Genomic DNA, 25,976 nt, shown 5'->3' on the forward strand with positions numbered 1-25,976 from the left:
CTACAGTTCTTTTAAGGTGTTGTAACACAAGCCATTCACCGACACCAGAAATCCAGGATGAATGCCAGGTCCTTCTAATAGTTTCAATCCAGGGTAATACTGGGCATGTAAGGCAGCACGGTGGCGCAAGAGTAGAGTTGCTGCCTTACGGTGCCAGAGACTTGGGTTCGATCCTGACTACGGGTGCTGTCTGTACAGAGTTTCTACGTTCTCCCTGTGACTGCGTGGGTTTTCTCTGGGTGCCCAGGTTTCCTCCCACATTCCAAAGACGTGCAGGTTTGCAGGTTAATTGACTTCTGTAAATTGTCCCGAGTGCGTAGGATGGAACTAGTGCATGGGTGATCGCTGGTGAGCATCGACTCGGTGGGCCGAGGACCCTGTTTCCACGCTGTACCTCTAAACTAAACGTAACACAGACCTGAGTTTAGATTCAGCTCCAAACTAGGAGTGTAATCCACAAGAAATTCATCCATTTCAATGGTAGCATTGAACACATGGCCAACAAGGAAATAAATTAAGAGCAGCTTTGGTGTTTCCCTTTCTGTCGGCCTGCTGCCCTGTACGGTGGCAGGCAGTAGACTGTTCGGTGAACTTTTGTAACATTGTTGGCGCCAAAACGTGATGACACTTGCCTAGGTGAAGTCTGTTATATGATTTTACCGGGTTGTGTGCAAAACAAAGCATTTCATTGTTCTTAGGTACATGTGACAACAAGGTATCATTGAACAATAAAAATCGTGCTGCAGGTTGCATGCATTTACTTACACTAAAATTTCCAAGTTCTTGCAAGTGCCCAAGACAGAGATACATTCTAGATCCAGGGCACAGCCTCCAATATCCACAGAGGCAGAGCTGGTTCCGCTATTTAAAATGAAAGTTAGGGCGGTCATGTCCACTGTCGTGAGCCTGAAGTTACGCAGCTCAAACTTATACCTCAACTGTGTCGCAATGTCTCGTGCCAGGTCATGGTCCTGTGTCTCGTACACACAGTGGCACAGCTCAATGATTTTTGGCCCAGTGAGGTTGGTGGTGGCCAACTTGCGCAGGTTCAGCAAGATAGTCTTCTGCTTTTGGTGTACCCACGTTTCATTTTTGTTTGCCAGGATGCTAAGGAATTGCTTGCACCCTTTTGAAGCTAAGCCAGACAGGAACACGTGGACAGCATCCGTAAACTCATGCTTCACATCGATCCTCCATGCCCATTTTGATTTGAGGTAAAACCTGCTTTTTAACATCCGGTGCGTCGTCTGGCTGTCAATGAGCTGGTGAAGTGCAGCTAGGAACTCCTGAAGTGTCAGGTGGACGAAGGCGTATCCATTCTCTTGGTTATGGTCAATAGTTTTCACTTCGAAAGTGGAAAGAAATCCAAATGAGGAAGCAAACTTGGTGACCTTTTCAGAAAGCAGGTCTTTTAAATAAAACAAATACTTACTCTCCTGGAGGCCTTTTACAGCAAGGTTGCACAAACCATGAATCTCTTCCCTGTATTTGTTTAGCAGCAAGTTTTCAAAGTGTCCCGGGGCCTCTGTAATCTTGGCACCTTTGCTTAAAAATACTGTGAGCATCTTGATGTAGAATTGAGTCATTGTATGAGGTAGCTTGGGTTCCAAGTGACTTTGAGATAACAAGTGTTCAAGACTAAGGAAAACAACCCAGCATAAGACAGGGATGTAGCACATGTTTAAAATGTTCCTATTCTTTTCTAAGAGTGAGATGGCCTTACAACTGTGCTTAGTGCTTTCAAAGAAATGACTGGCATATTCTTCAATTTTGTATTGGTTAAACCCCGAGACTACCCCCACATAACCCACAACATCCAAAGGCAAGCAGAGGATGTCTTTGGGCCTGGATGTTATTAGAACTGTACATCCAGGGAGCATCGTCCCGTTAAACAAACTGAAAAATAATTGTCCCACTGACAGTAGTGCATTGGGATCGCTGGAAACGGCAGAGGTGCAGACAGAAGCTTTCCCCACAAACTCATCAAATCCATCGAAAATAATTAAAACCTGCCGTGGGTTTCCTACTATAAATCTAAACACAGCATGGGCGTTCCTTTCTGGTTTAAGAAACAAGTCGAATAACATGGTCTTCAGGTCAATGTTCTCTTTGATTACGTTCAGTTGACGAAACTCAAACAAGAATACATACTGGAACTGGCTGACAGCTCCTTTAGTCCACTCATTACAAATTTTGTGTACCAACTTGGTCTTCCCAGTTCCTGCTTTTCCAAGGAGGATATTGATTTTACAAGCAGTAATGCGATTTTTGTTGAGAAACTCCGCTAGGTTTGCAAGGATGTCCTCATTCTCCTCAACCCCAGGAGAACTAAGCACATCGTCCCGGCCGGCGTCTATTCTTTCCTTGAGCTTGTTCATATTTCCGTCCTTCATGCTTAGACTCCGTAAAGTCTGGGCAACGGTTACTTGTTTCATTTTCTCTTCTTTTGTAACGCTGGCTAAGTATTTCTGAGAGATGGTCTTTATCATAAATGCTCTGTAATCTTCGGCAGAATCTGTCAATGAAAAACAAGATGATTTTTAGAGCTCAATGACTGAGAAATTGGCCCATGGCTATGAAAATACTTATCTATGATGTTAAACTGATTGACTGAGTAAATGTGAATGATGTACCAGCAAGTAGAAAACCTCGAGTAATCAAATTCCGTTCGTTTTTTGAAAGGTAACAATCTCTACGTGGGAAATCAAACTAGTTTAGCAGGTAGTATTGCAACATTTAAGAAGCATTTAGACAGGTACATGGATAGGACAGGGTTAAAGGGATATGGGCCATAGGTGGGACTAGTGTAGATGGGACATGGTGGTTGTTGTGGGCAAGTTGCCATGCTGTAAGACACTACGACTCTATGATTTCAACAAGACAATAATTTCAATTGTTATTTCATCTTTTCCCCTGACTGAAACTCTCCTTAAAAGTAACATTTCTGTGCTAGAAATTGGCTTTTCTTTTTCCCGCTCACAAATCTCCATTTACAGCAAAGACAAAAGAGCAGAGCAAGATAGATCACTCGACCCTAAAAACCGTAGTATGTCAATGGCGCCATTTTAGTAGGCAGAAACTTGCAGAAACATTTAAAAAGTAAAATAACAAAAATCTGTGAATTGATAGATGAGATATATTCTGCATTTTTATGGTATCATCACACATGCTGTTCCCCCAAAACACTGATTGCACTGCGAGAGGCATAACGGACGGCGGATTTTGCCTTCTAAAATGACTCCTTTGCGTACTGCACTTCAGTATAGGTGATTTTGACGGAGTGGTCTATCTTGCTCTGATCTATTATCATTGATTTACAGTGGGGCAAATCCCTGGAAATTACTCCTCTGAGCAATTCACTCCTGATGAGGATAACCTGGAACTCATTTTGGTGTTTGAATGACTGCATCGTTGTGAGAAAACATCCGAGTTGGATGATAGACACAAAAAGCTGGAGTAACTCAACGTCTCTGGAGAAAAGGAATAAGTGACTTTTCGGGTCAAGACCCTTCTTCAGACTGGATAGTGTGGGTCTGGATAGAAGGGTCTCGACCTGAAACATCACCTATTCCTTTTCTCCAGAGAGACCCATTGAGTTGCTCCAGCATTTTGTGCCTTTCTTCGGTATAAAGCAGCATCTGTAGTTCCTTCTTACATATCTGAGTTGGATGGATGGGTATGTAGCACACCACGGCTAGGATAAATGCAAGAAAGTGACTTTGTTGACAATTTTTTAATAAATAATAATAATAATAATGCATTACATTTATATAGCGCTTTTCAAACACTCAAAGACGCTTTACAGGGATTACTAGAACATAGAGAAGAAAATAAATAGATAAATAAGTAAACGAACAGAAAAAGGAGACAGAAGGTGAGGTGACGGTCAGTGGTTGAAGGCAGTGCTGAACAGGTGAGACTTCAGTGATGTTTTGAATGTGGTGAGTGAGGAGGAGTCTCTGACGGTTTGGGGTAGTTGTCTTGCATCACCCAGATTAGCAATAATCTAGTGTTAATCATGGAAGGCTCTTGCACTCTACCAGTTTGCCCCAAAATGCAGGATAAGATCCTTTCCCCTTCTCATGAATACTACCACAGATTAGTATTCTGTGAACTGTGAACGAATATATACCACAGATTATTATTCTGTGAACGAATACTAATTCTGGGAACTGTGAAATCGTTCAATACACCAGAAAACTTGGTTATAACAAGAGTTGCAATTTCCCCAGCTCTACAAGGCTTGACGCTGGTAAATCCTGCCTTGTTCCACTGCTTCTCAACAATGGAAACAAGTAAATGCTTATGCATCTTCTTGTGTACATATGCTGTTACTATCACATGTTGTGTGCCATTTAATGCAGCCCTCCTCAGATTACAATATCGTTGAATAATGCACCCGTCTGACACCGAAATACATTGTGCAGTATAAACCTGCTGATTTATACGACAACATTACAACACTATGTGTCGTATGATGTCGTAACAACATCCTTTATGAGCCAAAAATTAAAATGCAAACTGAGATGCAATCAGAAAATGCTGGCAATACTCAACAGGACAAGCCTTCTCCACCTTTTCTCGGCTAACTTCACCACCACTTGTCTCAGTCTCTCCTGGTCTTCCTCTATTACAGGTATTCCCTTTGCACTCCACCCCTCCCCAACACTGCAACTTAAAACGTTTTTGATCTGTAATGTTTGCAATTCTGAAGAAAAGTCAACAGCCTGAAAGGTTAACTCTATTTCTTCATCCACAGATGCTGCCTGACTTGCTGGGTATTTCCAACATTTTCTCTTTTTATGCAATGTTCCCCATATGGTCAACTCTTACTTTACCTCACCTCACCTGCTCTCCAAAGTCTCACTTCTCACTTTGTTTTCCCCCAGACCTAACCATTATAATGCACAACTAGATAATCTCCCTCTTTCTGGCCACTGTGAACTCAGCCATCCCAATCCTAACTTGTAGTATAAGAAAATAACTGCAGATGCTGGTACAAATCGATTTATTCACAAAATGCTGGAGTAACTCAGCAGGTCAGGCAGCATCTCGGGAGAGAAGGAATGGGTGACATTTCGGGTCGAGACCCGAAACGTCACCCATCCCTTCTCTCCCGAGATGCTGCCTGACCTGCTGAGTTACTCCAGCATTTTGCGAATAAACCAATCCTAACTCGTTCCAACTTCATTCTGCCATCACTGCTGAGTGTGCTGACAGAAGTTAAACACAAAGTGCTGGAGTAACTCAACGGGCCAGACAGCATCTCAGGAGAAAAAGATAGGTGTCGTTTCGGTTCGGGACCCTTCTTCAGACCCAGCTGCCAATATCCAAACTCTGGAATTCATTTCCAAAATCTCCTGCTTTCCTTTCCGTCTCAAAGACACTCGTCAAACTGTTTCACTTTGACCAAGCCTCTGGTTATCTGTGCCAACATCACCTCATGTTGCATGGAGTTACTGTATTGGGTAACACCACTGTCATGTGCCTTGCAATGCTTTGCTCGTTAAAAACATGATATAAAAGCAATTTATTGTTAATTATTGGATTATCTTTCCACCTGGATTATCCCAAAATAACTCAGAAGATACATTCAAAACAACAACTTAGCATTGAAATATTAATGTGTGCACCTGACCCCACCTCGGGATGCAGAGTGCGATTGGATTGCATTGTGTGAATCAACTAGTCGCAAAGCTATGGCACAATCTATGCTTTCGGAAAGGATGAGAAATAGCAAGCAGAGTTGACTCACTCTGTGCTGCAGGTTTGTGTGTTCTATCTTAAGACAGTCCATCCTAACCTAATTGCTGGTTACTGGTCGTTCCCCAGGGTTATGAGCACCCCACTTCTGGACACCCCTACATACAAGTGAGCTCCCGGAATATTATGAAACTCAAAACTCCAACGGGAGTACATATGCTCATTCTTACTTGCATTAAACATTATTCCCTTATCCTGTATCTGTACACTGTAAATGGCTCGATTGTAATCATGTATTGTCTTTCCGCTGATTGGTTAGCACGCAACACAAGCTTTTCACTGTACCTCGGTACACGTGACAATAAACTAAACTGAACTCTTACAAATGGCAGAACTAATTTCCTCACAATCTTTAACTTGTATTTTCTAGATAGTGGATCTTCTTCTACTGAAAATAATTTCCAGTAAAGCATTTTTAAGAAAATTTTGAATTCATCTATTAAAATCCTCTAAACCTTCTTGACTCTGAACAGCCCAATTTCCCCATACACTGGGATTACTTCTCCTGATAGCAGCCTGGTAAGCACTTTACAAGGTTCCGTCATCCATCTTAAAGTGCTTAAATTAGATGGCATCCTCCACCTAAGGCCTAAACTGGTGCTTTGTAAATGTAAAGCATAATTTCCCACCACGCTAAGCTGTTAATACAAAAAAGGACAAATTCACTTTAAAAGAACATGTTATATGTGACCTGAAATTGCTGGCAAGTTCAAATATTCATCTCCTGATTGATGCAGTGTTTGGTCCATTTCTTCAGGGTCTGGGGTTAACACGGTCTGGGTTGACTTGGTTGTAGAACTTGATTTCAGAGCTGTTACTTTCCTACGTTTACCTAAAAGCATAACATAGAATTTAGAACAGTATAACACTGGAACAATGTGTGTGCCGAACATGATGCCAAGTTGAACTAGTCTTATCTGTCTGTACACAGACCTCCCAACATTTGATTTTACAAATTCAGAATTTTGATGTCCAAAATTCAGAATTTTACATCAAAATTCATAATATGGCGCGCAATGCAACTTATCCTAAAAAAAAGTATGCGCGCCAAATGCGCGTACACGTTGCGCTACATTCATGTGTGAAAAACGACTATTATTTCCAACAGTCTGTAGTTCTTGGACTACATCTACAATGTCAGGCCTATCATGAGTATATTCTGCTATTTATAGAAAGGTTATTGAACAGAAATAATTTTCACAACACAAAGAAAACATTGTTTTCTCCATTTTGCTTTTTTCTTACTCAAAATGTATGACTAAGTTATGAAGAGTTTCATTTAAAACTGCACATTCCTAATTTCATTGAAGACATACTTGCTCCAGTGGTCTTCAACAGCAAATCACAACAGTCCATGTCCCCCCCACCCAAGTCTATCCAACCTCTCCCTGATGCTGAAACCTTCCAATCCAGGCAGCATTCTGGTAAACCTCTTCTGCGCTCTCAATCGCTTTGAAAACTGATTTCAAACTTTTATTCAAAAATCAGTTAGTAAAATGCAGATCAATTCTCCTATCATTTCCATGCACACACGTAATGTCCAAAGCATCATAGCTACCTGTATCCTATCACTCAGCTTGTTATTCTCTTAGAGATGAGGAAGCAAAAAAAACCGGATGGATGCTTGGAAATTAATTCAATGTCATCAGCAGCAATGCACCCAGTATCTGGTACCTGCCTGTGTAATGCATTCCATTAACTATTTACTGTAATTATGTTCATCAGAGTCGAACCCGATCAACCAGGGATGAATTTGCAGCCAATAAACTAGAAAATTCTTTTTTATTTCATTGAAATTAATCCAGGAGATCACATTAGACAATAGATAATCGGTGCAGGAGTAGGCCATTCAGCCCTTCGAGCCAGCACCACCATTCAATGTGATCATGGCTGATCATTCTCAATCAGTACCCCGTTCCTGTCTTCCCATACCCCCTGACTCCGCTATCCTTAAGAGCTCTATCTGGCTCTCTCTTGAAAGCATCCAGAGAATTGGCCTCCACTGCCTTCTGAGGCAGTGAATTCCACAGATTGACAGTGAGACATGCAAACTAATATTTACTGCACAATGGCGCAGCGGTAGAGTGGCTACCTTACAGCGGGACCCGGGTTCAATCCTGACTAGGGGCACTGTCTGTATGGAGCTTGTAAGCTCTTCCTGTGACCGCGTGTATTTTCTCCAGGTGCTCTGGTTTCCTCGCACATTCCAAAGATGTGCAGGTTTGTCAGTTAATTGGCTTCTGTAAATTGCCCCTGGAGTGTCGCATGCAAAACTGGGTTAACATTGAACTAGTGTGAATGGGTGATGTTTGGTCAGCATGGACTCGGTGGGCTGAAGGGCGTATTTCCACGCTGTATCTCTAAAACTAAGACTACCAGGCTCATCTACACACAGACTCTGAGCCTGAGTTCAGGTGTTCATTCAGCCTTGTGTCTACTGATTACATTCCTTGCTGCTCCTCTAAATCTCAGCCTGCCTCCAAACTGGGTGCTTCATCACCCTGGGGAATGTGCTCGATTTTCAGGGCAGGCAATGACCATATCACAAAAACAAACAAACAGCTGAATTCTAGTGGCTCCTGATCATAGCTGCCACTTCTCACTTTAATTTTGGCTGTTATTTACCAGTTTTTTTCTTTTTCACCACAGCACAATGCGGGCTCTCGACTTGTCCTGGAGATCTTTTCCTTCCTCTACGCAAAGTGACTGAAGAGATATAAAGAAGTTAACCACAGCACAGAGTGCAAAACAATAAGTTCAATATCGGATTATCAAATAGCTAGAAAATATCTCAAAAACTACTGTGTAGCCCCAATGTGATAGGAAGGAACTGCAGTCGCAGGTTTATACCAAAGATAGACACAAAGTGCTGGAGTAACTCAGCGGGTTAGGCAGCATCTCTGGTGTAAAGGAAAGGTGACGTTTCACGTAGGGACCCATCACCAGCCTGGAATTAGTCTGAAGAAGGGTCCCAACCCAAAACATCACCAATCCTTTTTCTCCATTGATGCTGCCTGACCCGCTGAGTTACTCCAGCACTTTGTGTCTACCATGTAGCCCTGTTTTGCATTGTTATTAAGCATTTGTGCAGTAATGTGTACTTGACAGTTCATAATTACATACAAATAGTATCCAGAAAATGTTATGAATAATGTCACAACCTTGCTCCAGGTATGCACTCTGATCTATTTTATCATAAAGTTATGAGTTCATGTCACACTGCTAAGACTTGAGTATAAGATCGAGGCTAACACTCCAATTTAGCACTAAGCAACTACTGAACAGTTGGAGGTGCCGTCTTTCTTATATAACCTTGAACTGACCCAGTCTATATCCTCTCAGGTGGATAAAAGACATCTGATGGCAGTGCTGAGAAGGAACTTGGGCTTTCTCCCTAACATCCTGGATTATGTTTAACTCTCAGGCAATATCTGTTAAAAAGGAGACAAACGTTCCATTAACCTCATAGCTCTTGGTAGGAACTTGCTGTGAATTGACCACTACATGTCTAAATGCAGGCAAGTGTTTTCTTCTTTTCTTAGGTGAGAGGGGGTAATTGACTTTGTGTCCTGTACAAGATGGGGAATTTTCACTGTGCAGATTTTGTTGTTTAATTTATGAAGTAGTTGACCTCCTTTGTCACGTTATTGAAGAACAAAAAAATATATAATTCATCATTTCACTGAACATTACAGTTCCATATCATGTTAAAAATAACTGGAACTGAATGTTATATCATTGCTTTAAAGCAAAGATACTGGAGGAACAAAGTAGACCACTCAACCCTAAAAACCACAGTATGTCATGGCGCCATTTTAGTAGGCAGAAACTTGCAGAAACATTTAAAAAGAAAAATAACAAAAATCTGTGAATTGATAGATGAGATATATTCTACATTTTAATGGTATCATCACACATACTGTTCCTCCAAAACACTGATTACACTGCGAGAGGCATAACGAACGGTGGGTTTTGCCTACTAAAATGGCTCCTTTGTGTAAAATGGCTTCAGTATACGCGATTTCAACGGAGTGGTCCATCTTGTTCCTCTAGTATCTTTGCTTTAAAGTCAGATCCTTTACATTCCTTAACTTTGCAATCTTTGTATGGTGACAATCACACAAGGCCGCAAACAACCGAATGGTTCAGCCAAACCAATCAATGATAAACTTCCACCATAACTGTCCAATTTTTTTTCTTTCTTCTCTTGGCTCAAACAGTTTGGGGAGATACAAACTGTTACAAGATCAATGCAACAGATATTTAGCAAAATCATTCTCAAAGAATAACATTCATCAATGCTTAAGATAGTCACAAAATGCTGGAGTAACTCAGCGGGTCAGGCAGCATCTCTGGAGAAAAGGAATAAGTGGCGTTTCGGGTCGAGACCCTTCTTCATTAATACTTATTGGGGAACAAGAATTAAATAGCATTCAGCTATTATAACATCATAATTCTAATTCAAATCCCAGGATAGAAAGGCTAGCAAGGTTTATTTTCCCATGAATCATCCATTGTTTTGCTCTGTTTTAAATACCTTTTCTTTGATTTCCACCAATACCTTTAGCACCCGATTCTACTTTAGAGTGCTGTGTAAAATCAGATCTGGTTTCCGTCTGTTCCAGGTCGAACAAATCTGACAAAACAAAAGCAGAGACATGCTGAGAGATACCTACTTCATAAGTGGAAGGAATCACAGGACTGTTCATGCTGAAGTGACTGCCAGACACAGCGGGGTATAACACAGCCTCAGGAAGGGCTGCACAGAATGGTATCTGTGCCCTTCAAATTTACCCAAGGTGGACGCGTCCCAATAAGTACTTTCGTACCAGGACAATTCAATAAGGTACATGAGAGCAAAATGGCCCCAGTCAGTTTCAATATAGACCAGGCCCAGGGATCACATCAAACAGTTCACTAACTCAGAGCAGAATTACACCATTCGGCCCATCAAGTCTACTACGCCATTCAATCATGGCTGATCTATCTTTCCCACTCAACCCCCATTCTCCTTCCTTCTCCCCATAACCCCTGACATCCTTACTAATCAATAATCTGTCAAACTTCACCTTAAAAATATCCATTAACTTGGCCTCCAGCCATCTGTGGCAATGAATTCCACAGACTCGCCACCCTCTGAGCAAATAAATTCCTCCTCGTCTCCTTTCTAAAGGTACGTCCTTTTATTTTGAGGCAATGACCTCTGGTCCTACACTCTCCCACTAGTGGAAACATCCTCACCACATTCACTCTATCCAGGCCTTTCACTATTCGTTGTTATAGAAACAATTTTTGGAAGATAGTAAATAAGCACCTGTTTTCGATGCCTTCTATTTTATTTAATAAGTTCTAGCTCCTTTCTATTGTATTATTAAATTTGCCTGCTAGGCATTGAGCTCTGTCCTTTTTATGCACAATTTCAGTGATGTGAATTTTGACCAAACCTAGCTACCAGCATTCAAGTCTCTTTGTTGACTGTTCAGGGAAATACATGTCACGGCATTTAATTTGCATCAAAAGCTGGCTTAACTAAATTACATAGTATTTTTCCAAATATATCTGCCATTTGTGATAAATGTCAGCAATTGGAAGCTAATTTAACGCATATATTTACAAACTGTGAAAAAATCACTAAATTCTGGACAGAAATATTCAAAATAATTTCGAATGTGATTAATATGAAGCTGACCCCTGACTCAAATTTAATAATACTGGGAATATTAGAAACAGATCAATTAACAACAACGAATCAAAGAATTTTTATTGATTATAGCTTAATAATTGGGAAAAAATTAATACTGAAATTTTGGAAAGGTCCTACATCCCCCACAATTAAAATGTGGATTACAGGAATGTCGGAGACACTCCATCTGGAAAGATTGAGACTTGTACTCATGGACAGGTTGATTCTTTTCAGAGGAATATGGTCTCCATTTATCGTATATTTAAAGGGTCAAAATGGCTTGGTGCGAGGACCTGACCGCGGCCTGAATAATGGAATGGAGGAAGAATTATGAATTGTAAATCATCGATATATCTCCAATGATGGATAACTTTTTTAATACTCCATTCATTTCTTCAATTTGGACTTCTTATTTTTATTTTATTTTTCTCTATCTTTTCCTCTTTGAAAAAAAAAAAAAAGTATAGAAATGTATAAGATACAATAATTTATTAATATGTACTTATGCTTAATAAAAATATTTATCAAAAAAAAAAAAAAGCTGGCTTAACTGAATACTCGGTAACTAATTATTTCAAGCACAGCATAAAATATAAAGGGCACAAAATTGGGAATTTGGAGATGATTTTCTAACGCTGAGAATGAAACTTTTTCAAGTTTAGTCTCTGGTTTTGGAAAGCTAAGCTTCCCTAGTTGAGGCAGAACAAACTGAACAAAAACAGAGCAGCAAATTAGTAGAAGTGTCAGGGGTAATGGGGAGAAGGCAGGAGAACGGGAGAGATAGACCATCCATGATTGAATGGCGGAGTAGACTTGATGGGCCAAATGGTCTCATTCTGCTCTTATCACTTATGAACCTATGACCAAAGACTCAGGAGTTAATATTTTGAGGCACAGTTTCTTTTGTGCATTTAAGAAGAGTGAATCAGGGCTTGATAAACTCCCTCAAGTTCAGCTGCGGGAGGCTGTCCCGGGGCACAAAGGTAGACGAGTGAGGAGAGGAATGTCGGTTCGCTGGACGATCCAGACGTCCAGGAAAGGAGACAGCTGGAGGCCCAACAGCAGCCTGGGGCTCGCTTGGATTGGGTGCCGCTCATAAGACCGAAAGCATGGACTGAACTTTGAAAATGGCACCAAAACTTGGCAGCTCTTGCATGCAGTCTCAGTTGACTCCTAATGTACACTTTGCTATCAGGAATGTGCTTAGGTATAGCAATGTTTTACTGAACTTTCTGCAAAAACGAATTTCACTGTGCACTTGCATATGTGGGAATAAAGCACAATTAACCATTGACAATTGAAGACGTAATGCATGTTGAATGTTACATATGGGAAAAAGATTACTATGGCTTTTAAAGCTTCCTACCAGTGTGTTCTGTTCAGATCATGGCGGGATCCTTTGAAAAACAATTATAAGAAACTGATGACTATGTTGAGTCATTAACTATCATCGTTGCAACTACCAGAAGGACAGAAGGCAATTTGGTGGACCATATTTTTTTCTCATCTGGGCATCCTTATGTCGGACAAAGTGGACCAATCTCATTAATATTAGGTCAAATTTTAAACATTCCTAAATTCTGAATCACACTTCCCCTTTACCAATGCTGTAGATTCTTGAGTACCAGAGCTTGCAATCCATTTCAGAGCACCAGAAATTACCGTGAGTGGTGTCTTCTCCAGCTGCCATTAGTGAGTTCTCCAGACACATGGGGAACAAGTTACAGGGCATTGTGATAATCAGCATTTCAAAGAAATTTCTGCAAGTGTCGTTATCTTTCGTAGCCAGTCTCTTCAGCAACGTTGAGATTTTGTCCTTATTGGTTCCTTGGCTGTCAACAAGCTCTTGCTCCTCCTTGTTCAAGATGGTCTTGGCCTTTTCAATCAAACTGTTCGTATGTTGACTGAGAGATTCCACCAATTGCCCATGGTTGCTCTCCAGGACTTGCTTGATTCCACTGCTGCTCATCCTGCCAAAGCTATATTGAAAAGAGGGACAAATATTCCATCAAATATCTAAAAAACATTTGCACTTACATGAACAAAATTAGCTCTTCTGCAAGCTAATTGCAATTATAAAGCATCTGTACGACAACAGACATCCCAAAATATAGCATTACGAACTTTGCTTTAGACTGAATTTGGTGGGGATTTTCACAAGCCACACAATTTTAGCCGCACTGAAACTCCTCGCACTGAAAGGGAACTCAATTTGATCCCATTCTCTGCCAATGTTAACCATCTCATGATCAAAGGATCTAATAAACCACCTCTCACCTTTTGGATTTCCAGTCAGGGTCACTGCTTTTGCCACTTGTTATCATTTTTTATATGTGAGATGCGAACAGTTGAAAATTGTAAAGCTTGAGGTACATGCATTGGCTAGATGTTAACTCCAAAAACCAAAACAGACCCTAATCTTGGAGCAATACCCCTTTCCTCTCAAGAGGTGAGTTAGCACTATACAACATTGAACTGAAATACATAATAGAGATAATGCAAAATTTCTAATTATGTAATACTGTTCAAAATTATGATGAAGCAGATGATAAGCCCTATATACAAATTCAGATTGGTTTTGCTTCCTCTTTCACTTTCCCCTCATTACTTTTTTCAGAATGTAGTTCAAACCTGATTCTCCTAACACTGTTTTCAATTTCAATTCAATGGGATTATATTCCCAGAGGGAGGCTGTGGATCAAGAACTGGTAAATGGAATTAATATAGGTAGGTTTTTGATGATATAGGGATAGACGATGGGCTGAAGGGCCCATTTCTGCACTGTATAGCACACTAGAATTTGGTATGGAAACACAACCGTTGCAAAGAAGCCTATGGCAGTAGCAATGGCTGACTAAAGAACTGCATTATAAGAGTTTCAGTCACTACAATAATCTGGATCATGAGTAAAAACATAACGTACTAACGTTTTTTCCATGCTCCACCTTATTGAACCTTACCACCTTCTCAGACTGACTAATTTCAGTAGCATCATAGTGTTGATCACACTTCGCCAGTATGGAATTTGAATTTGAATTTGAATTTGAGCACCTGCTCTTTGCCGCAGAATAAAAAGACAAAACTAATGTAATATTGGAAACTAAATCTAAAAAATTAAAAAATAAGATTTGTCATCTATTTCATTGGAATCTTTGAACTTTCTTGAATCGGACTTTATCGGACTTCCTATTAGGGACCAGGTGAGATGGGGGGAGGGGGCGAACGGAGGGCAACCCAGAGGGGGGTCACGGTGGGTGCCACCAAAAATCAAGGGGGGGGGGGGACCTGTCGGGAGGGGGGGACCTGTCGGGAGGGGGGGGGGGGGGGGAAGAGAGGAGAAAAATGACTGAGAATGAAGGGGAGACCTAGTGGGCGCCGAGATCGAAGGGGGGAACCCAGTGAGAGGCCAACTATATCCACATGCAGCGGCAGGCCTGCATTCACTGCTGCGAGCAGAAGACTGATGAACTTTTTGTAACTTTGTCGGTGCCAGAAACAAGGCGACTCTTGTGTACTGCCTAGACGAGGTCTGCTGTATGATTTTAATGGGTTCTATGCAAAAACGAAGCATTTCACTGTACCTAGGGTACACGTGAATTACAAAGTATCACTGACTTCAATGTTTGGTAAAATAAAGTATGCAATGGAATCAATCACTCTAATCCACATACCTTCTAACAGGGATGAGAAGTGAAAGGAACATGAAGGCAAATCTCTGAAATGAGTGAAGAATAACCATGGGGGGGTTTTACCAGCTCTGAAATAAAACTGGCAAGAAGTCGACGGAGGAAAGACCATGGAGATTTTGCAATGTGTTCATAGCAACTAGTGGCACCAGGATAGTTCAAATGCTCTCCTGCGATGAATTGGCATTGGCATGAAAAGTACTTTTTTTAAAGTCACGAGTAGGCACCTCGTTTGTATTCACCTCGAGTCCTCAAATAATTCTGCATTTGGGTTTGCAGAAATGGTCCAGAGTGCCCGAGTCCTAACTGCACCCTGACCCTGAACATTTAAAAGATATTTGGACAGGTGCATGGAAGGAAAGGTTTAGAGGGATATGGGCCAAGCATGCGCAGGTGGGTCTAGCATAGATGGGGCATCTTGGTTGGCAGGGATAAGCGTTGCAGCAGTAGAGTTACTGCCTTACAGCACCAGAGACCAATTTCCATCCTCGGTGCTGTCTGTATGGAGTTTGCCCGTTCTCCCTGCGACTACATGGGCTTTCTCCAGATGCTCCGGTTTCCTCCCACACTCCAAAGACATATAGGGTTGTAGGTTAATTAGTTTCAGTAAGTTGTAAAATTGTCCCTCGGGTGTAGGATAGTGCTATGTAGTGGGTGATTGCTGGTTGGCGTGGAATTGGTGGGCTGAAGGGATCTGTTTCCATGCTGTATCTCTAAACGTTTAAAGGCTATGAGTCACTGAATCTACACGAGTTATGTCAAGCTAGCTTTGTGCAGGCATAAAACAGATGCTCTTCAACTAATGTTATAGTACATTTAAAGCACAGCAGAACACACTGGATGTAAAGAGAAAATATCCACATGGCTTGAGCAGCGTTTTAACATAAAGAGAAAAATTATGATGGTTTAGTGCAACAAATTTCATGTGTAATCTGAGATTACCAAAACACATGTGAAACATTCACCTCTTATGGAGATGGTTTTCATGGCTAGTTAAATTCAAATTTAATGGGAGGCCAGGTAATGAACATACAAGAACTCAACGTTGTAGTGAAGGAACGGGAGAAAATAATCTTACTCACAAAAATCAGCCAAAAAACATTTTACACTTTTACACTCTTCCTGATTTAACAGTTTTGCAGAAAGCTAAAGATGTCCCATTTGGAGAGGAAGCATGGAAATTGGAACAGTACCTGACCCAGTGTGTAGGAAGAAACTGCAGATGCTGGTTTGGACCGTAGACACAAAATGCTGGAGTAACTCAGCGGGACAGGCAGCATCTCTGGAGAGAAGGAATGGGTAAGACCCTTCTTCAGACAGAGCTATTTACACATTCAGCACACACGCTCAGAAAATGAGTGAAACAAAGAGTGATCATACTAGCATTTTTAGCTCATACACAGTGAAATAGATTCAAGTGTGTTCTCTATCATGAGAGAATCTACTCTATGTTGACAGGTACAAAGAACCTTACATTTGCTATACTGTGTAGGTTTACAATTTCAATGGCGATGGCAACCAGAAATATCAACGTCGCCTGTCCTTTGATAAGCACAAACGTAATAGAAGCCTCTGATTAAAAAGCAGCATCCAAAGGTCTGCAAGTGGCACAAACCTGTGCTACTGTTGTACTGAGAATCCTACCCTACATATTGTTCTCTAAAAGAGTCAAATGCTACTCCTGCCGAGAAAGAACACAGGGCAACAATCTGCAAATGAATGGAAAGACTGCAGACGGATATACTCTTGCTAATACAATGCAAACACAGACATGGAAGTCTGCTGTAAGAAGCCATGAAGACCCAATCTGCACAGTACTGCAACCACTCCGTATGGCATCTAAACAACCAGTAATTATAGTGTGAGAGAGCAAGGCTTTGAGGCGACAGCCAACATGTCATTAACAATGCAAGTTATCATATATATACAGCCGGAAACAGGCCTTTTCGGCCCTCCAAGTCCGTGCCGCCCAGTGATCCCCGCACATTAACACTATCCTACACCCACTAGGGACAATTTTTACATTTACCCAGCCAATTAACCTACATACCTGTACGTCTTTGGAGTGTGGGAGGAAACCGAAGATCTCGGAGAAAACCCACGCAGGTCACGGGGAGAACGTACAAACTCCTTACAGTGCAGCACCCGTAGTCAGGATCAAACCTGAGTCTCCGGCGCTGCATTCGCTGTAAAGCAGCAACTCTACCGCTGCGCTACCGTGCCGCCCGTTAATGCAGCAACAGATTGTTCCCTAATTCCCTAAAGGAAATTCAGCCATTTTCCCATGGCAATTTGCACTGGTTCAGAATATGTTTTGAGGGTGTTAGTGTACGGAATGCTCAATTGTCCAAAATTTTGCCTAATGAATAGTTGAATCTGACTATATTTATCATTTTATGAAGAATTAACTCCTAAGATTGAAGGCTCAACTGGAATATTGTATTCTGCGTCCATGTGCATACATCAATGTCACACTTTAGAGATACAGCGTGGAAACAGGCCTTTCGGCCCAATGAGTCCGCACCGACCAGTGATCACCCCTACACTAGTACCGTCCTACACACTAGGGACAATTTACAGAAGTCAAATAACCTGCAAAGCCTGTACGTCTTTGGAGTGTGGGAGGTAACAGGAGCTCCTGGAGAAAACCCAACCCAGTCGGTCACAGGGAGAGTGTGCAAACTGCAACCATAGTCAGGATCAAACCCAAGTCTCTGGTGCTGTAAGGCAGCAACTATACCACTGTGCCACCCTTGAATTTTTTTTGTGAGAATCAATGACTTCTTTGAGAAGGCCTACACTGAAAGCATCAGATACAAGGGGTGAAATGGAGTAAATCTGGGGTCAAACAAGTCTACTATGCCAAGTGTTTCATCTTTATTCCTGGAGGAGCCAAATGGAAAAATAAGTTTATAAATCTAGAAAGAAATGGCTTCCTAGGCCAAATAAATCACAGTAAGTGGACAAAGCTGAGAGTAGGTTTTCACCAGATGAATATGACAGTATTTTGCAGTGAATACAACGTAATAGAGACACATAACGTGGAAACAGACCCTTCGGCCAAAATTGCCCATTAGTCTCTGAGCCACAGACTCAGACTGGCACATAATCAGAACCCAAAAAAAATTTTTTTTTAAAAATGTCAGAAACTAGCAAGAAATGTGAAATAAACGTTTATAAGAGACCTAGAGAGTCTGAGGCTGAGGAAATAGTCAAGGGGAATAGAGGAGTTAAACGGACATTTTGTCATTGGTTATTAAAAATGATGTCACAAATATCCCCTTAATGCTGAATAATTCTGGGGAGGAATTAAATACTACATTGGAGATATGCTGTGTATTGCCCCAGGCAGATTGTGCACAAGTATCTTGTTAAAAAATGGCTGTCGACATAGTAGGTGCATTGATTGTAATTTTGCAAACAATCTTAGATTCTGGAGAAATGGCAGTTGTTTGAAAAATTGTTAACAGTCATTCTTGAGGGACATCAAAGGCAGATAACAAGAAGTCAATTATGCCTATCATCTATTGTTGGAAAAATATTGGAAACAATTATTAAGGAATAGAGGGTGGCACGGTGGCACAGCAGTAGAGCTACTACCTTACACTGCCAGAGACCCGGGTTCAATCCTGACTATGGGTGCTGTCTTTACGGAGTTTGCATGTTCTCCCCATGACCCGCGTGGGTTTTCTCTGGGATTTCTGGTTTCCTCCCACACTCCAAAGACGTACAGGTTTGTAGGTTAATTGGCTTGGTATGATTGTAAATTGTCCCTAGTGTGCGGAGAATAGTGTTAGTGTGCGGGCATCGCTGGTTGGCGTGGACTCAGTGGTCGAAGGGCCTGTTTCCGCGCTGTATCTCTAAACTAAACTAAGCAGCACATTTGGAAAATCGTAGGCCAATTGTGCAAAATCAGCTCGGCTTCTTGAAGGAGAAATCATGTCAGACAAATTTATTACAGTTTTGTGAGGGAATTTCAGCTGGAGTGTACAGAGGTGTTTTGTATTTAGACTTCTAGAAGGCGGTCGGCAAGGTGCCTCACAAAAGGTTGTCATAAGTTACCATATGGGGATGGAGGTAAATTACTGACATGGATAGAGGATTGACTACCAGACAGGAATCAAATCACAGTGCACTTTATTCAGCCGTCACTATTAAAAATGGGATACAGATCATTCACCCAACGTGAATCCACTTTAAACATCATTCCAAGTGAAGCCGGTGTAACTGGTCCACTAACCGTCACACACCAGCTGTTCACTTGCAGTCCTCCCACAAAAGTTGTGAAATGGCGGGCAAACAATCTCACACACCACAAGCAAAGTTTTGGAGGAATGTCTCAAATGTATGGCCCTGCCTCAATAAAATAAAACCCTGACACAGTTTGTAAGTCTGGTTCCTTGACAATTCAGTTAATTAAAATTCAATAAATTAATAATCCCACTATGAGGCCAAATAGTATATACTATATATAGTACAACCAAAGACAGTCCATGGTTCATGGATGAGGTGAGTGTTGTGTTGTGTTCAAGGGCTTGATGGGTGTTGGAAAGAAAGAAGCTATTGTTGAACCAGGTGGTCTCAGTTTTTAGACTCCTATACCTTCTTCATGTTGGAGTGAAATGAGAGCATGGCCAGGGTCTTTGATGATACATGTTAAATATTAAATATGGTTTAAATCACCCCATCTGCAACTTAAAACGTGTTTGAATTCCAACATTTCTTATTTCTGATGAAGGCAGATCAAGGGGTAATGCAAACATAATGATCTTAATTTATATTTTTACTTTTCCATTGGCCAAGTACACATTTAAAGAATAGCTTTCCATTGCTATGGCCCCCTTTGGAAAATAGTTTTATCTAAGTAAATAAAACACTCAAGAAAACTTAACTAGTATAATGGTTATGCTTGTGGAATCAAAATCCACAATCTGATTAAAAAAATCTATTTATGAGTCCAAATCCATCTGGATTTCTATTCAAAACCTAGATAAAGGTCCTAGGCTCTACCACTAGTGGAAACATCCTCTCCACATCCATTCTATTCAGGCCTTTCACTATTCAACTAGTCTATGAACCAGTGAAGTTACCCACTTTAGTGGGAAAACGTATCAGGCAATGGGAATGCTCTTATCCAGGCAAGAGAAGAACGTTCCATCACATCTCGGTTGTACCTTGTAGATGATGGAAAAGTTTCTCATCACCACGAGGCGAGTCTCTGCCCACAGTTTATTAAGCTCTGATCTGTTCTCACGGCTACAGTTTTATGTGGTTGTTCAATTGAGTTTCTGATTTATGGTGAGGAAATACATTAGCTTGGGTGCTGTAGAATCAGTATGGGGAGACCTGCGAAATAGTCAAAAGAGAAAACGGTTGTTGGGAGTTGTTTACAGACCACCAAACAGTAGTAAGGAGGTTGGGGAGAGCATCAAATAGGAAATTAGGAATGCGTGTAGCAAAGAAATAGCTGTTGTCATGGGTGACTTTAATCTACACATCGATTGGGCCAACCAAATTGGTAACAACGCTGAGGAGGAGGAGTTCTTGGAATGTATATGGGGAATGGTTTTCTAAGCCAATATGTGGAGGAACCAACTAGAGGGCAGGCCATACCTAGACTGGTAATTGTGTAATGAGGAAGGATTAGTTAGCAATCTTGGTGTGCAAAGCCCCTTGGGCAACAGTGACCACAATATATTAAAATTCTGCATTAAGATGGAGAATGACACGGTTAATTCAAAGACTAGGGTCCTGAACTTAAAGAAAGGAAACTTTGATGGTATGAGACAGGAATTGGCTAGGATAGACTGGCAAATGATACTTAAAGGGTTGATGGTGGAGATGCAATGGCAAAGATTTAAAGATCGTATGAATGAACTACAAAAATTGTTCATCCCTGTCTGGTGAAAAAATAAAACAGGGAAGGTGGCTCAAACGTGGCTAACGAGGGAAATTAAGGATAGTGTTAAATCCAAGGAAGAGACATATAAATTGGCCAGAGGAAGCAGCAAACCGGAGGACTGGAGAAATTTAGAACTCAACAGAGGAGGACAAATGGGTTAATTAAGAGGGGGGGAAATGAGCATGAAAGAAAGCTTGCGGGGAATATAAAAACTGATTGTAAAAGCTTCTTTACATTTGTGAAGAGGAAAAGATTAGGGAAGTCAAATGTAGGTCCCTTACAGTTAGAGACAATTGAATTTATAATGGGAAACAAGGAAATGGCAGAACAGTTAAACGAGTACTTTGCTTCTGTCTTCACCAAGAAAGACACAAACAATCTTCCAGAAATACTAGGGGACCGAGGATCTAGTGGGAGGGAGGAACTGAAGGAAATCCAGATTAGTCAGGAAATGGTGTTCGGTAAACTGTTGGGACTGAAGGCAGATAAATCCCCAGGGCCTGATGGTCTGCATCCCAGAGTACTCAAGACAGGTGGCCCTAGAAATTGTGGATGCATTGGTGATGGTTTTCCAATGTTCTTTCGAATCTGGATCAGTTCCCGGTGGAATGGAGGGTAGCCAATGTAACCTCACTTTTTAAGAAAGGAGGGAGCGAGAAAACAGGGAATCATGGACCAGTTAGCCTTACATCGGTAGTGGGAAACATGCTTGAGTCAATTGTTAAAGATGTCATAGCAGTATATTTGGAAAGCAGTGACAGAATCAGTCAAAGTCAGCATGGATTTATGAAGGGGAAATCATGCTTGATTAATCTTCTGGAATTTTTTGAGGATGTAACAAGTAGAATGGATATGGGAGAGCCAGTGAATGTCTGCCTAGCAGAGCTGGTTCTTACCCGTGACAACTTCTCCTTTGACTCCTCCCACTTCCTCCAAACCCGAGGCGTAGCTATGGGCACTCGCATGGGTCCTAGCTATGCCTGCCTCTTTGTCGGGCACGTCGAACAATCCCTGTTCCAGATGTACACTGGCCCCATCCCCGAACTCTACCTCCGCTACATCGACGACTGCATTGGTGCTACCTCTTGTACCCATGCAGAACTCACTGACTTCATACACTTCACTACCAATTTCCATCCAGCTCTTAAATATACTTGGACTATCTCCGACATCTCCCTACCGTTTCTGGACCACACCATCGCCATCACAGGTGACAGACTAGTGACTGACATCTACTATAAACCCACTGACTCACACAGCTAGCTGGACTACACTTCTTCCCACCCTGTCCCCTGCAAAAAGTCTATCCCGTACTCCCAATTCCTCCGTCTACACTGCATCTGCGCCCGGGATGAGGTGTTTCACTAGGGCATCAGAGATGTCCTCATTCTTTAGGAAACGGGGCTTCCCCTCTTCCATTATAGATGAGGCCCTCACTAGGGCCTCTTCTATATCCCGCAGCTCCGCTCTTGCTCCTCCTCCCCCCCCCATTCATGACAAGGACAGAATCCCCCTCGTTCTCACCTTCCACCCCACCAGCCAGCGGATCCAACAAATCATCCTCCAACATTTCCGTCACGTACAACGGGACCCCACCACTGGCCATATCTTCCCATCCCCTCCCCTTTCTGCGTTCCGCAGAGACCGTTCCCTCCGTAACTGCCTGGTCCACTTGTCCCTTTCTACCCAAACCACCCCATCCCCGGGCACTTTTCCCTGCAACCGCAGTAGATGCAACGCCTGTCCCTTTACCTCCCCCATCAACCCCATCCAAGGACCCAAACAGTCTTTCCAGGTGAGATAGAGGTTCACCTGCACCTCCTCCAACCTCATTTATTGTATCCGCTGCTCTAGATGTCAACTTCTTTACATCGGCGAAACCAAATGCAGGCTCGGCGATCATTTCGCTCAACACCTGCGCTCGGTCCGCCTTAACCAACCTGATCTCCCGGTGGCTGAGCACTTCAACTCCCCCTCCCACTCCCAGTCCGACCTTTCTGTCATGGGCCTCCTCCAGTGCCAATAGTGAGGCCCACCGGAAATTGGAGGAACTGCACCTCATATTTCGCTTGGGCAGCTTGCAGCCCAGCGGTATGAACATTGACTTCTCCAACTTTAGATAATTCCTCTGTCCCTCTCTTCCCCCCCCCCCCCCGCCTTCCCAGTTCACCCTCTATCTTCCTGTCTCCCCCTATATCCTTCCTTTGTCCCGCCCCCGACATCAGTCTGAAGAAGGGTCTCGACCCGAAACGTCACCCATTCTTTCTCTCCTGAGAAGCTGCCTGACCTGCTGTTACTCCAGCATTTTGTGGATAGGTTGAGTGAGTGGGCAGATGCATGGCAGATACAGTATAATGTGGATAAATGTGGGGTTATCCACTTTGATGGCAAGAACAGAAAGGCAGATTATTATCTGAATGGTGTCAGATTAGGAAAAAGGGAGGTACAACAAGACCTAGGTGTCCTTGTACATCAGTCACTGAAAGTAAGCGTGCAGGTACAGCAGGCAGTGAAGATAGCTAATGGCATGTTGGGCTTCATTGCAAGAAGATTTGAGTTTAGGAGCAAGGAGGTCCTATTGCAGCTGTACAGGACCCTGGTGAGACCACACCTGGAGTATTGTGTGCAGATTTGGTCTCCCAATTTGAGGAAACACATTCTTGCTTTTGAGGAAGTGCAGCATAAGTTCACCAGGTTAATTCCCGGGATGGCGGCACTGATATATGATGAAAGAATGGGTCGACTGGGCTTATATTCACCGGAATTCAGAAGGATGAGAGGGGATCTTACAGAAACATATAAAATTCTTAAGGATGGGGCAGGAAAAGACTGCACCCTATTGACTTTAACTATGCCCCTCATGATTGTATAAACCACTAAGGTCAAGCCTCAGCCTATCCAGCCTCTCCTTACAAGTCAAATTCTCCAGACCCAGTAAAATCCTCATAAATCCTCTTTGCACCTTTTCCAATGTAATGACATCTTTCCTCTTGCTGGATGACCAAACCTGTACACAGTACTTCAGATGTGGTCTTACCAATGCCTTGCACCACTGAAACATAATTCCTGCACTCTATACCCTGACCAATGAAGGTAAGCATGCCAAATGCCTTCTTCACCATTAGAGGAATGAGGGGTGATCTTATTCAAACATATATGAACCCAAGTGAGCCTGAAAGGATAAGTGTTCAGATGTTTTCATTTGAGAGAGACTTCAATGACATAAGGGTAAGGGTGACAGGATTAAATTGATTAAACTAAATAAATACTTAAGACAAACAAAACAGCAAAAGTGATGGGTGGCCTCTGTATTTATAGACAGATGATGAAAACCAAGGGGGGGGTTCAGTCTGAAGAAGGGTCTCGACCCGAAACGTCACCCATTCCTACTCTCCTGAGATGCTGCCTGACCTGCTGAGTTACTCCAGCATTTTGTGAATAAATACTTTCGATTTGTACCAGCATCTGCAGTTATTTTCTTGTAAAACCAAGGGGGTCCATGGTAAACACAATTGCACTTCGAAGGAAGGCACAAAATGCTGGAGCAACTCAGTGGGTCAGGCAGCATCTCTGGAGAAAAGGAATAGGTGATGTTTCAGGTAAAGACCTATCATCAGACTGAGAGTCAAGGGAAAGGGAAACTATCTGTCCTGGGCCTCCTCCACTGTCAGAGTGAGGCCAAATGCAAATCATACAGCATGGAAACAGACCCTTCAGCCCAACTTGCCCATGCCTACCAATATGCCCCATCTCCACTAGTCTCACCTGCCTGTATTGGCCAATGTCCTTTTGGCCTGTAGTTACCTAGTTTATCCTGCCTGCCCTTCTAAAATAAAGGAACAAATTTAGCTATCCTCCATTTTTCTGGTACCTCATCTGTGGCCAATGAAGATGCAAAATCACCAACAGAGCATCTAATATCTCCTATCTAGCTTCCCACAGCATCCTAGGATAGATCTCATCGGGATTTAGCAACTCTTATATGCCCTTAAACTTCACCAGGGGAAGAGGAGCTCCCGGCAACCACTGCACGGCTCTGCTGGAGTGGACTCCGCCACGGTAGCACAGCATTAGAGTTGCTGCTGCCTTACAGAGCCACCGACCTGGGTTTGATTCTGACTACGGGTGCTGTCTGTGCAGAGTTTGTACATTCTCCCCTTGACCGTGTGGGTTTTCTCCTGGTGCTCCGGTTTCCTCCCACATTTCAAAGACATACCGATTTGTAGGTTAATTGGCTTTGGTAAGATTATAAATGGTCTCTAGTGCAGATAGTGTACGGGATGGGTGGTTGACACAGACTCGGTGGGCCAAAGGGCCTGTTTCCACTCTGTTTCTCTAAACTAAAATAAACCGGTGCGGAGCCGGTCAAGTCCGGAATCGGTTGTCGGCCACTCCCGAACAAGTTCAAGCCCAGCGGCCAAAGTGACTGCCAAGAACGAGAATGAGCCGGACAAGGACTGCCGAGAACAAGGACGGGCCCGGTGGCCGACGCGAACAAAGACCCAACAACTGCCGAGAACAAAAAACCAACAGCCCCGTGTGGGGGAAGCTCGGAGTCCGGAAGACCAGCGTGTCGAGGAGAGAGCTGCTGGCGGCGACAGATACATGGAGTGGGCTGGCGGGAGAGCGACTGGGGTATTACCTCCTTCAAGATCTGCTGAAGGAGGCACCTCCAGGGACACACAGGCGGGCGGCAGAGGGGAGGGATCTTGGGTCAGGATAACCTAGACTTACCTGGATCGGGGGTGCTCCAGGATTCCAACACATGGACTGGACTTTGCACTGTGTGTGTTTTCTGTGTTTTTTTCTTCTTTTAATTTAAAAAATGGTGCCAAAATTGTGGCGGCTGTATATTCGTAGTTATGCAAAACAATTTCACACTGCTGTGTATACGTGACAATAAAGAACCACTGAACACCTGCTCCTTCCTAATACTGGCCGG

At 42.5% G+C, this 25,976-nt stretch overlaps 1 protein-coding gene across 7 annotated transcripts in view; it reads right to left on the reverse strand.

Annotated features, from left to right (window-relative positions):
* The window catches only part of nlrc5 (NLR family, CARD domain containing 5), a 123,491-nt gene that overhangs the window by 87,344 nt on the left and 10,171 nt on the right, over window positions 1-25,976 (reverse strand). For 6 of the 7 annotated variants that reach the window (XM_078401661.1, XM_078401666.1, XM_078401665.1 and 3 more), the window contains exons 2-6: window positions 13,049-13,425; window positions 10,301-10,399; window positions 8,389-8,469; window positions 6,455-6,595; window positions 766-2,515 (exon numbers count right to left, since the gene is read on the reverse strand). In XM_078401661.1, coding sequence (XP_078257787.1) covers window positions 766-2,515; window positions 6,455-6,595; window positions 8,389-8,469; window positions 10,301-10,399; window positions 13,049-13,415 — 2,438 coding nt within the window. In that variant the 5' untranslated portion in view covers window positions 13,416-13,425. The remainder of the gene's footprint in view (window positions 1-765; window positions 2,516-6,454; window positions 6,596-8,388; window positions 8,470-10,300; window positions 10,400-13,048; window positions 13,426-25,976) is intronic. The other variant, XM_078401663.1, reaches the window with a different exon arrangement.

This window comes from Rhinoraja longicauda, chromosome 6 (assembly GCF_053455715.1).
Source record: "Rhinoraja longicauda isolate Sanriku21f chromosome 6, sRhiLon1.1, whole genome shotgun sequence".
Classification (NCBI taxonomy): Eukaryota; Metazoa; Chordata; class Chondrichthyes; order Rajiformes; family Arhynchobatidae; genus Rhinoraja; species Rhinoraja longicauda.